Source organism: Arachis ipaensis, chromosome B9, assembly GCF_059453495.1.
Source record: "Arachis ipaensis isolate K30076 ecotype BB chromosome B9, ASM5945349v1, whole genome shotgun sequence".
Classification (NCBI taxonomy): Eukaryota; Viridiplantae; Streptophyta; class Magnoliopsida; order Fabales; family Fabaceae; genus Arachis; species Arachis ipaensis.
In genome coordinates this window covers 99,636,178-99,647,470 of record NC_142444.1, presented here as the reverse complement: position 1 = coordinate 99,647,470, position 11,293 = coordinate 99,636,178, and the positions used below count along the sequence as shown (strand labels likewise).

Below are 11,293 nucleotides of genomic sequence, written 5' to 3'. Positions count from 1 at the left end.
TAAATATAGTAAATGTACGGTTAATGTAATAAGAATTACAATACTCTTGACTTAGTAAAAACATTTTAAGTAACTACTTATTTTTTGGGTTGACTTTTTATTCCAATTTGTTAAAGTTCAAGCACTTGAATATACTAATAATTAACAAAAGTAATGATTAGTTTATTACTAATTCCTTTTGTATAATTACATACATTATCACTTTTACAATTTTATTTTTTTTAAAATTTTTTCTTTTAAAACAAAGAAGCTCAACACAAAAATAGAGTGAACAAGTCTGTAAAACAATAAAATAATACTTATTTTAAACATCTAATAATTTATTTTAATGTTATTTTCAGCATTATCATCAACAACAAAAAGAATCCCAAACCTTCACTCTTTGTGGTTAAGAAGAGTCATATTGATGATTTTCTCTACATATTTTACTTTATTTTAAAACAATCTCACATTCCTTTCCAACCAGATGTTCCAAACTACCGCGAAGAAAATTATGAACCATTTCTTACGCTTCTCCTTACTAAAAGTTTCACCTATCCAATTTAAAAAGTGTTCCTTCAAAGTACTCGGGAAGGACCATTGTCTGCTAACATCAGATAACTAAGCGCATCACACCTGTCAAGTAAAGTCACAGCCAAGAAACAAGTGATGAACATATTCAACATTCTTATTACACAAAATACACACATTATCACTCGGATTTATAATTCCAAAACGACCCAATCTTTTCTTTGTATTCACCCTACCTATCAAGACAAACTATGCAAACAGCTCAACTTTTGGAGGAACAAACCCTCTTCATATAGTCTTAGTAAAACTATAACTTGTCACGTTATCTGCAAGTGTTTCTGCCTGCAACACTTACACAAAAAAGTTAGTAGAAAATACACCTTGTCTGTCAAACTTCCAAACTACTCTATCCTCTCTGTCAATAGCTAGTTTTATCGGCCTTAGAGTCTCGTGTAACTGGTTTACAAGTTCCAACTTCTATTGAAAAAGCTCCTGCCTCCATTAGAAGTTTCAAATCCACTCTAACTCATCCTAAAAGCCACACACCTCTATGACTGATTCTTTTTGGATTGAAACTGAGAAGAGCCTTGGAAACCTATCCTTTAGAGGGCACAACTTAGCCAAACATCTTCCCAAAAATGAGTTCTTCTTCCATCACCAATCTCTATGGACAAGCCAGTTATCATCTTATCTCTTATATGTTTCTCCTTTATCTGTAGCTGACATATGTCCTTCTATGGACCCCCTTTAGTAGGTAACGTCTGGGTTGATAATAGCGCATTAGGAGAGAGATTGTAACAAGAGTATACCACCTTCTTCCACAATGGATACTCCTCCTTTGAGAACCTCCACCACCACTTAAATAGAAGTGTTGTGTTATGAATCATCGCATCTCCGACACCTAACCCACCCAACTTTTTTGGAGCTTGGACCACTTTCCAACTAACCAAAGCCATACCATTCCTTCCATCCTCCTTACTCCACAAGAACCTTCTCTGTAATGAAATAAGTTTCTCCATAACAGCCTTCGGCATCTTATATAAGCTTAAGTAATATACTGGCAAGTTGTTTAGTACTGCTTTGATGAGCACCAACTTCTCGGCTTTGTTCAGTACCTTAGATTTCCATAAGCTGAGCTTCTCCTCCACTTTGTCTATAATTGGCTTCCAAGTCTTAACCATCCTCGGGTTAGCTCCTAGAGGGATTCCAAGGTATCTGACTGGAAGGGTAGCTTCCTTGCACCCAAGAAAGCTCCACATACTTCGAACCCACTGTTGTTCACAATTGATTGTGATCAAACTAGACTTGTCAAAATTGATACTTAAGCCCGACATCAACTCAAAGCATCGTAGAAGCCTCTTGTAATACTTATTGGTCTCCTCCTCTGGTGGATAGAACAACACAGTGTCATCAGCAAATTGAAGATATGACAATTCAATATTATCTCTCCCAACGAATAATGGGGTTATCCAGCCATTTCTAACTGCTTTTCCAATTATTCTATGTAAGACGTCGACAACAAGTACAAACAAGAATGGAGATAGAGGATCACATTATCTCAAACCTTTTTTCATCCTATACGGCTTCGTTGGTGAACCATTTATCAACACTGACTTAGAGGTTGTGCTGACACACTCCATAACATATTCCGTCCCTCCACCTTTACCCAAAACCTATCTTCTGTAGGATAATATCTACAAAAATCCACTTGACTCTATCATATGCTTTTTGAAAGTCCAGTTTGATTATTGCCGCTTACTTTTTTCTTATTTGAAGCCAATGTACAGTTTCACAAGCAATAAGTGCTCCGTCATATAGTTTTTTATCCTTAACAAATGCACTCTGAGTCTCTCCAACCAGGCCTGGTATAACTGCTCTCATTCTCCTTACCAACACCTTAGAAATCACCTTATACACACAACTCACCATGCTAATTGGTCGAAGGTCCTTGATCTCCTTAGCCCCAATAAACTTTGGTGCCAAAGCAACCCAAGTTATATTAGTATCAGTCGATAACTTAGAAGTCTGAAAGAACCCCACCACAGCTGCTGTGAACTCAACCCCAATCTCGTCCCAACACTTTTTAATAAAATTCATGTTGTACCCATCACTTCCTGGTGCCCTAGAAGATTCACAGTCCCATACTGCATCTTTAATCTCCTCAACCGACGGCAACACCTCAAAGCTGTAGCATCCTCTTCAGATATCATACCCACCAGACCATCCCTAAAACCCACCATAAGAGGCTCCTCCTGATGATATAATTTCTTGTAGAACTCTCTAATAGCAATTTTTATTCTTACTTGATTTCTTACCAACCTTCCATTAATTACCAGTGCATCAATCCTGTTGTTCCTCCTTCTTGTTGAAGCTATCTATTTCCAGGGTAATTCTTTTCTCACATACCACTTCTCACAAAAAGTCACTAACGCCTTTCTTCTTGCCTCCACCGTTCCGGGATATACTCCATTGCTTACCATGTTATCTATCTTCTTGATCTCTTCCTCAAATTTCGTAATTTTGTTATCCATGTCTCCAAAATTGTCTCTATGCCATCTCCCCAAAGGAATTGTCAAGGCCTTCAATTTATTTATGAATTGTAGCTCCCCTAGCCCCCTCTATTCCTCTTTTACCATTCTGAAAAAATCTTCATGTGTAAACCATGAGTCTAGGCTTCTAAACGGTCTAGGTCCATCTCTCAACCTTGAATCTTCCACTATCATCGAGCAGTGATCTGACAAGCCCCTCGGTCCTCCTCTTAAGCGAATCTCAGGGAACTCCTCAACCCATTCCAGACTAACCAGAACTCTATCAATCCGACTGCAGGAACGACCTCTGAACCACGTAAAATTACGGTCATTAAGCAGTAAGTCCAACAAGTTTATATCTTGTATCCAATCTTTGAAGTCTTCAGCAGATGCTGTTAGGCTAGTAGTACCTTTTCTTTCCTCAACGTTTACAATCTCATTAAAGTCTCCTATAAAACAACAAGAGACCTAACACAATTTAGCAGTATAGCTCAACTCCTCCCACATAACAAATTTTTTCTCTTTAATATGAGCACCATAAACCAAAAAAACAACACAGTTGAAATTATTTTTTAATATGATCCCTTCCACACATAACTATCTCTCCCCTTTTCAAAATTATTAATAATAAATAATAATGTCAAATATTTACTTTCTCCAAACATGTGGATGAAAAACATACTAATATTCATATCTTATTACATGTATTAGATGTGAAAATTATTATATCAATAAACCCACAAGGGCCTACATCAGTGTTATACACTCATAAATATCATATTAACTCAGATATCATTTATTATGGAATAAAATATAAACCACATTTCAAATGATGAAGCCACCTGATACAACAATAGATGATAGAAAATGTATAAGTTGATACAATATCTCAGAGTCACATCATACGAATACAATATTAACATAATACACAATATTTTCCATTGGTAAAACTTGATGCATGCAAACAACAATTTAGATTTGCATTGAACGATCTAACGGTTCGCAATGTCATCTTCATGTGAAGATGTCATTATAAGAGCATTTACTTTGCAGTAATCTGAATCTGAACTTTGAAATTACATAAAGTGCAAAACCAATGGCAAAAGAATATATAAGAAAACAGATATGGCATGCTTCTCTATGAAGCCTATCTACTAATAGTTTATACACTAATAGAGTACATCATTACCCAAGAGTCAGGTGCTTCAAGTTTAATTGATAGAGTTTACACACCTTACTCTGTTGCTCATGTTGGATATAAGTTAGTGTCTTTTTGTTTTAACCCTTTTTATTTTTCGAGATGAAGTTTATGTTAGTTACTTAGTTTTATAAATTGCTTGCAAAAAGAACTTTACACTCAAGTTCCAATATAAAACTACCGGATCCCTTGGAACCCAGTTGATAATTTTATGAGCTGATGGCTATACCTACAAATTAAACCATAATGCAGGCCAAGCATTACATAAATTTCTTGGCCATGGCCATTACTTTGTGAACTAAGGAAATATATTTATTATCTATCTATTAGGGACGGTGTTCAAGGGGTGGGTAGGTTTTCCTTTGCGAGAGGAGCAATCTCCTCTCCTTCAATTCCAGGTTCACTGCCAGCAACGCCAAGGCTCAACAGCATCTTTTCCCATAGTTTTGCTGGTTCCTGCAACATAATCAATCATCCTAATGATTAGTGGAACTTTATTTTTCCGTTTATGTTTTATATCTAAACAAGCGTGCTATAAGTAAATAGCATGAGATCATTCCCTTGCCTTGGCTTGTCTAACAACTTAAGCTTTCGGGAGGGATGATTTTCATGTCATGCCATCAAAACTTTTAATAACAAATAGGTCTAGAATTCAATCATTGTTACTCTCCATTTTTCTGAATAAAAGTTGAAATTTTGAAAAATGGTAGGATGGGCCTGTCACTTGTGTAAAAGGACATATTATATAAAAAAAATTATTCGCAATTCTTACGGAATAGTTTAAATTTTAAAGAGAAATAGTTTAAGTTACATGCTGCGTGGTGTGTGCTATTACCTTCCATGAGAAGTCTTGGGCCATGCAGTTCTGGACTATCTCTTTCCAGACCGGGGTACCGAAGGTTGTAAGGGCTCTAATGACGGTAGAAGTTAACTTTTCCACATCAGCTGGGTCAACAGCATCACACTGAAGAACAAACGCAAGTTATCAATCTTTAGTTAACTCCTCTATCAAATCAAAATGAAACAAGGGTATTTGTATACATCTTTATACCTCAACACTGAATGCTCCAGCATGGAATCCAGTATATCCTTCTATCACGGTGTCAACAAGTCCTCCAGTTGAGGAAACTATCGGAACCTGTTGCAATGTCGCAGCAGAATTAATGCCTTAGACAATGAAACAAAAATATCGGCATTGAACATATCAAGGTCTAGAATCAAGCAAGGCATGTAAAACTCGACAATTAAAATTGGCTTGTAATTTTTCCAAGTAAAATTAGGGGGAAAAAAGAAAACACTATACCGTTCCGTAAGGCATGGCATGCAACTGAACAAGACCACATGGCTCAAATCTACTTGGGATCACTATAAAGTCCGCCCCAGCGATGATCTTGTGGGCCAAAGGAGTATTGAATTTCGCTATCCCTCTTGCCTTCTCAGGATAGAGTTCCTCCAACTGTTCAATTTGCTTCTCCATGTACTTTTTGCCGGTTCCCTAAAGAAAAAAAACACACACCACTCATCAGCGCAATTTTGCTTAGCTAGGGGTAACAAGTAATGAAGATTCAGAGGGAAAAGAGAAAAAAAAAAAAAAAAAACAGTGGAACCATGAAGCTTACAAGAACTATTATCTGAACATCAAGATGGATGAACTTTGAGATGGCTTCAAAGAGAATATCTGAACCTTTCTGCTCTTCTAGCCTACCAATGAACCCTATGACAGGGATATTGCTGTCAACAGGCAAGCCACACTCTGCTTGAAGGGCTTGTTTCAGAAGGCATTTTGCCTCGGTGACCTAAGAACATAACTTTCTAATAAGGATTTTTGTGGTCAAAGTTAATAAGAGAAAAGCACATTTCACAGAGAAGGTAGCACTTACAGTCGTTGCATCATAATGTATGCTAATAAATCTATCGGTTTTTGGACTCCACTCCCGATGGTCCATACCATTTCTTATACCGGTGATGCCAACTGAACGAATTATGGTGTCCAATTCGACGCCTCTGTCCTCTCCAGAAACAAGTTCCTGGGCATAGTATGGACTCACAGTTACAACCCTGTCTGATTCTATTATTCCAGCCTTCATCCAATTGATTTTCCTTCCCTTCACAGGCTTATCGTACCTGAGAAAAGCAAAAAGAAATATGAATATTGAATCACAATAGATTAGTCAAATGTACAAGCACCAAAGAAGAGATAATGGTATCATACCCATCCATAAAGTCAAAGGAGCTCCTGAATTCATCAGGTAAACCGAGAAGAGGGAAGTCTGCAAAGGCAAATCTTCCCTGGTAGGCTATGTTATGAATACAAAATGCAACCTGCCATGAATGAACGAATAAAAATCAGCTTCCTGAGAATGATGAAAGCAGACATGCAAAACAATTATTCCAATGCTCACCTTTGCATTCATGTAAATTCCCCTGGACTTGTACATTGATTTCAAGTAGCAAGGAAGAAGAGCAGTGTGCCAATCATTGGCGATAAAGACTACATCTTCGCCTGCCAGAATACAGGGGAAAAAAAAATTTGTAAACATTTACTCAATCATTCCCCCCGCCCCCTATTTGAAGATTTGAGATGAAAGATGAATACCATATGGTCCTGAAAAATATGGGTTGCTGTTTAGGTTCAAAACCCTTGGAGCCTCAAGTGCAGCCTGAAAATTGTTAAAACATTGACAATGTCATCTAAAATTCACCATAAAGTAGTTGATTATTTAACAAAGATTATTTATACAGGGTAAACTATAGGAAGCAGGTGTTAAGAAAATAAGCTACCAGGCACAACAAGCTGAATCTAAACTGGTTATCTGCATAATCTTCTCCGGCCTTAGGACCATATAGTTTTGACTGCGTCTTGCCCCATACCTTTCAAATTCCAAATGTAAAAGAAATCAGTTTAAGATATAAATTCAAGCCTGGGTTTAATTCAATCCTATAAGTTCTATGGGATGGTTGATGCCTTAGAAAGAAAAGAAGTTAACCTTCTCAAGGAAAACTGGATGATCCACAAAAACGCGATCGACTCCTCGCTTGAAGCAGTGGAAGTAACGGACAGTTTCCACTCTGTCACCAACTTTGATCTTTCGTCACAAAATAGGAAAACAAGAACATTATTAGTTACAAGGGATAATCTCCTAGATCCTTAACTTGTAGATACATACCAAGAACAAGTAAGTTTACCTCCACCAGAACACTAGTGTCCCATGCATCCTTGTATTGGTCATAACGGGGAGACACTGTCATAACACGGTGCCCATTTGCCTGAATCAATTTGAACAAAGCTAATCAGATATCATATATAATAATTAAAGTGAAGAAAGCTTCTCATAGCACTCTTAGATCATCTTTCATATATATATATATTTTTTTATTTCTCTAGACTTTTACAAATATTCTCCATTAAAGCCAAGATTGTTCAAGGTTACAGCCAAATATTATGCCGTATAAACAATAGTTAAAATTTATGTCCATGTGAATACACGGAGAATAGTTGATGCCTCCATCCTCTTTATAATCTGTCATTATTAAAATCTTTAGTATCCAAATATATTGATAAAAGGATGTTACAAAACGTGACATTGACAAAAGAAAAATGGAAATTGATGGACTAAAAAGTAAAAACAGAAGAAACCAATCAATTCACTTACAGCCAATCTTGGGGGAAGCGCACCAAGAACATCACCAAGTCCTCCAGTTTTGCTCCAAGGTCCAACCTCAGCACTCACAAAGAGAAAGGTCATCCCAGTTTCACACACAATCTTCCCCACACTCCTGTCACTGCCACTCTTCTTGCTCCTCACGGAGACAGAGATATTTGTTGCATGTGTGGTCTTCATGTTGAGCTTGTTCATGGATTTCAACCCATCATAGGTCATTCCCTGGCTGTTCAGGCTCACCAGTGGTGATCCCGCCTTCGCCTCGGTTCTAGCGCTTCCATGGTGGTTGAGGCACCCGGTTCTTGACACCACATAAGGGGCTGTCACAGTTGCCATAGCTTATTTATCTTTGTCCCTCAAAATATAAAAGCAGCTCAATAGCCCCTTCTTCTGCATGTCACACGCCAAAACCATTTCTAATCAACAAAGATTTGAAAGATACAATTTAACCATAAAAATGTAAACTAACTTGATTACATCAAATATTGGATTAGTTCCACAAAACTACCCAACGAAACTTCTCATGCATTATCAAGGATCTACTTAGAAATCACAGGTTAATGATTTTCTATTCAAGCATTTGATGGCAAAATTTGCCTAGTTTCAAGGATATGAATGAAAATTTCAGATAACTTATTAATACTCCCTCTGTTCCATAATAATCACTTTGAAAATTCGATACATTAAAAAAAAGTGTCATAAAAGTTGTAAATTTCCGAATAACAGATATTGCAGAACAGAGGGAAGAGTAGTAAAGCCCAGAAATCAAACTAAATCATGGCCTTACATGAGCAGAGCATCAATAAAGTGAAGCCAGCTCTATAACAGTGATTATAAGTACCGTGAGTTCTATAGCGTATGTAAGACTATACACTAAAGAATACACAAATTAGAGAAAAGCTTGGCATGAATCAAGTTATGCAAGTTGCTGAATTAAACAATTAGATTTGAGTCTTATAATAAGCTAAAATGCAAGAACCCTAAAAAGTAGGCGACAGTGAGGCGAAAAATCTGGATCCAGTGATGATGTGTACTTTGAATCATTCGAACAAATTTTTAAAGGGAAAAAAAAATAAAAAGAAAAAACGGTTAGTGTTATTTACCGGTAAGGGAAGAGTGATGACTATTGAGTGTGTGTGTAAGTGTGTTGGTGGCTGCCATTAACAAAGACCTCTGGTGTTGCATTTGTAGCTGAAGGGTGCCTAGTGCCTACTATCTCTGCCTACGATATGGTGACACGTGGCAGAGACTGACAGATTTCATCATACGACCCTCAAGATGATAGTTTTGTGGGGCCATGGACGTCATGGGATTCTTATGAATATGCTGAATATGCGAAGGAAATTTTTGCACTTTGAGGACAGTAATGAATCATCACTTACTATTCGTGTTAGCACAAATTATATAAGAAAATATTTTGTTGATTGTGGTGTGGGCTTAATTATGTGGCTCTTGAATTTTATTAAATTGAGGGAACCAACGGCCCAAATATTATTCTATTTATGTGATTATTCATTCCATTGAATAGTACTAACCACTAAAGAGAATTTTATTAAATACTATTAAATAATAATATTCATTTCTATTAACACATATTTAAAATTTCATGAGATATACATCCGTTCCATCTAATACTTAAATAAATTGTCTGAAGAATAGTGATTTAAAAATAAAAGAAATTTAATTATTTTAACACATTTAATACATAAAAATTTATAAATTTATAATTAATTTATATTTTCTACTCAAACATGCTACTTATAATAGTTTTAAATTGTATTTTTGGAACACGTTTTCCAATATATACAAGTAGCTTTCTGTGTTAAATATTAGAGTAACTGTTAAGAATCAAGTGGGGGAGAAAGGGGACAAACGACCCAGCAATCCATACAGTCATGCAGATCCATCATCAACTATCAGACAACTGAGTAGGCCCACCTTCTAGTCTAGTCTACGAAATTGTAAGTAACTTGGCACCATTGAAGTAAAAACTCAAACGTTGTGAATTATTAGGGTAAAATATATGCATAAACCAAACACATATTAATATTATACAAAAATTTTAAAATAAATAATGTTATATGTATATTTTTATTTATATATAAATCGAATTCATTGAATTTAAATTTGTCTTTTTAGTACTAAATCAAATTAAACAGATTTAAATTGGTAGTATTTCATATATCAACATAAATCAAATTCATTAAATTTAAATTATTCATTATAATACTTTGATTCGATTTATTACTAATACGCTATATATATATATAAATCGAATTTATTTGATTTGATTTACTACCTGTACAGATTATTGATATTTATTACTGTAAAATTAATTGTTTATTTATCATAAATGTCAATAAGAAAATACTACCATTTGAATTTAAATAAAATATCAAAAAAATCAAAACGAATAAGAATAGAAATTCAACTTTTGTGTTTTAGTTTGAACTCTAAAAAAATCTACATTTTTATAAATTTGTTAATTTAAAACGGAACAATAAATAATTTTTAAAAATTTATTAAAAATCATCCTTTGACTCATTAGCATCCAAAGAATTATTACCAAGACATTTGAATAAGAGTTAAAACTTGAATTTTTTCACAATCAAAAGTGACAGATAGTTATACATTATAAAATGACTAACTATATTTATATAATATGTAATTTGAGAAATAATTAAAATACTATATTAATTAAATTATCATTTAATTTGGAAAATGATAATTAAATGCACCAAAACAATACATTCTATACTTAATTTCATTTGAAATGATAATTTAATTAATATAGTATTTTAATTATTTCTCAAATTACATATTGTATAAATATAGTTGGTCATTTTATAATGTATAACTATTTATTACTTCTGACTCTGACAAAAAGTTCAAATTTTAACTCCTATAGTACTTCAGAAGGCTATATTTTATATTAACTTTTTCATCATCAAAAGTCTCGATAATGATTCTTTAGATGCTAATGAGTCAAAAGATGATTTTTAGCAAAATTTTTAAAAATTATTTATTGTTTCGTTTTAAATTCATAAGTTTATAAAAATATAGATCTTTTGGAATTTGAATTAAAACAAAAAAGTTAAATTTCTATTCTTATTCGTTTTGATTTTTTTTTTTTTTATTTGAATTCAAATGGGTGTATTTTCTTATTGACATTTATGTTTTCCTTATTGAAATTTATATTTTAAAGTTAATAACAATTAACTTAAAAGTAGTAAATGTCAATAATCTATACAGGTAGTAAATCGAATCAAGCAGATTCGATTTACTATATATGTGCTATGCAGTAGTAAATCGAATAAACTAGATTCGATTTATATATATTTAATGTACTAATAAATCGAATCAACTAGATTCAATTTAGCACTATAATGGATAAA

At 34.3% G+C, this 11,293-nt stretch overlaps 2 protein-coding genes across 4 annotated transcripts; both read right to left on the bottom strand.

Annotated features, from left to right (window-relative positions):
- Positions 1-1,244: 1,244 nt before the first annotated feature.
- LOC107615677 (uncharacterized) lies at positions 1,245-4,069 on the bottom strand. Its single transcript, XM_016317723.1, has 4 exons — positions 4,036-4,069; positions 3,214-3,487; positions 2,270-2,707; positions 1,245-2,010 (listed from the first exon to the last, which is right to left on the bottom strand). Exons 1-4 carry the CDS (start codon positions 4,067-4,069, stop codon positions 1,245-1,247), a joined length of 1,512 nt encoding a protein of 503 aa, XP_016173209.1.
- Positions 4,070-4,323: 254 nt separating this feature from the next.
- On the bottom strand, positions 4,324-9,341 carry LOC107617870 (granule-bound starch synthase 1, chloroplastic/amyloplastic-like). Of its 3 annotated transcripts, none has more exons than XM_088499640.1 (14): positions 9,002-9,341; positions 7,890-8,288; positions 7,423-7,503; positions 7,224-7,322; positions 7,018-7,107; positions 6,833-6,896; positions 6,639-6,739; positions 6,449-6,558; positions 6,117-6,360; positions 5,856-6,032; positions 5,540-5,731; positions 5,288-5,374; positions 5,072-5,200; positions 4,324-4,692 (listed from the first exon to the last, which is right to left on the bottom strand). In XM_088499640.1, exons 2-14 carry the CDS (start codon positions 8,232-8,234, stop codon positions 4,576-4,578), a joined length of 1,836 nt encoding a protein of 611 aa, XP_088355766.1. In that variant the 5' UTR covers positions 8,235-8,288; positions 9,002-9,341; the 3' UTR covers positions 4,324-4,575. The 3 variants fall into 3 exon arrangements, with proteins under 3 accessions (XP_088355766.1, XP_088355767.1, XP_088355768.1); XM_088499641.1 differs by having other exon boundaries at positions 8,686-9,057; XM_088499642.1 differs by lacking the exon at positions 9,002-9,341 and adding an exon at positions 8,878-8,996.
- Positions 9,342-11,293: the final 1,952 nt, after the last annotated feature.

Bases quoted from the DNA above. Each gene is read 5' to 3' on its own strand.
- LOC107615677 (XM_016317723.1), bottom strand. From the start codon at position 4,069: ATGACATCTTCACATGAAGATGACATTGCGAACC. The intron at 2,708-3,213 runs GTTGAGAGATGG...TGATATCTGAAG, and splicing joins ATGATAGTGGAAGATTCAAG to AGGATGCTACAGCTTTGAGG. The intron at 2,011-2,269 runs GTAAGCGGCAAT...CGTCTTACATAG, and splicing joins TGGCTTCAAATAAGAAAAAA to AATAATTGGAAAAGCAGTTA.
- LOC107617870 (XM_088499640.1), bottom strand. From the start codon at position 8,234: ATGGCAACTGTGACAGCCCCTTATGTGGTGTCAAGAACCGGGTGCCTC. The intron at 7,323-7,422 runs GTAAACTTACTT...TTGTGACGAAAG, and splicing joins ACACTAGTGTTCTGGTGGAG to ATCAAAGTTGGTGACAGAGT. The intron at 6,361-6,448 runs GTATGATACCAT...TGCTTTTCTCAG, and splicing joins TCCTTTGACTTTATGGATGG to GTACGATAAGCCTGTGAAGG.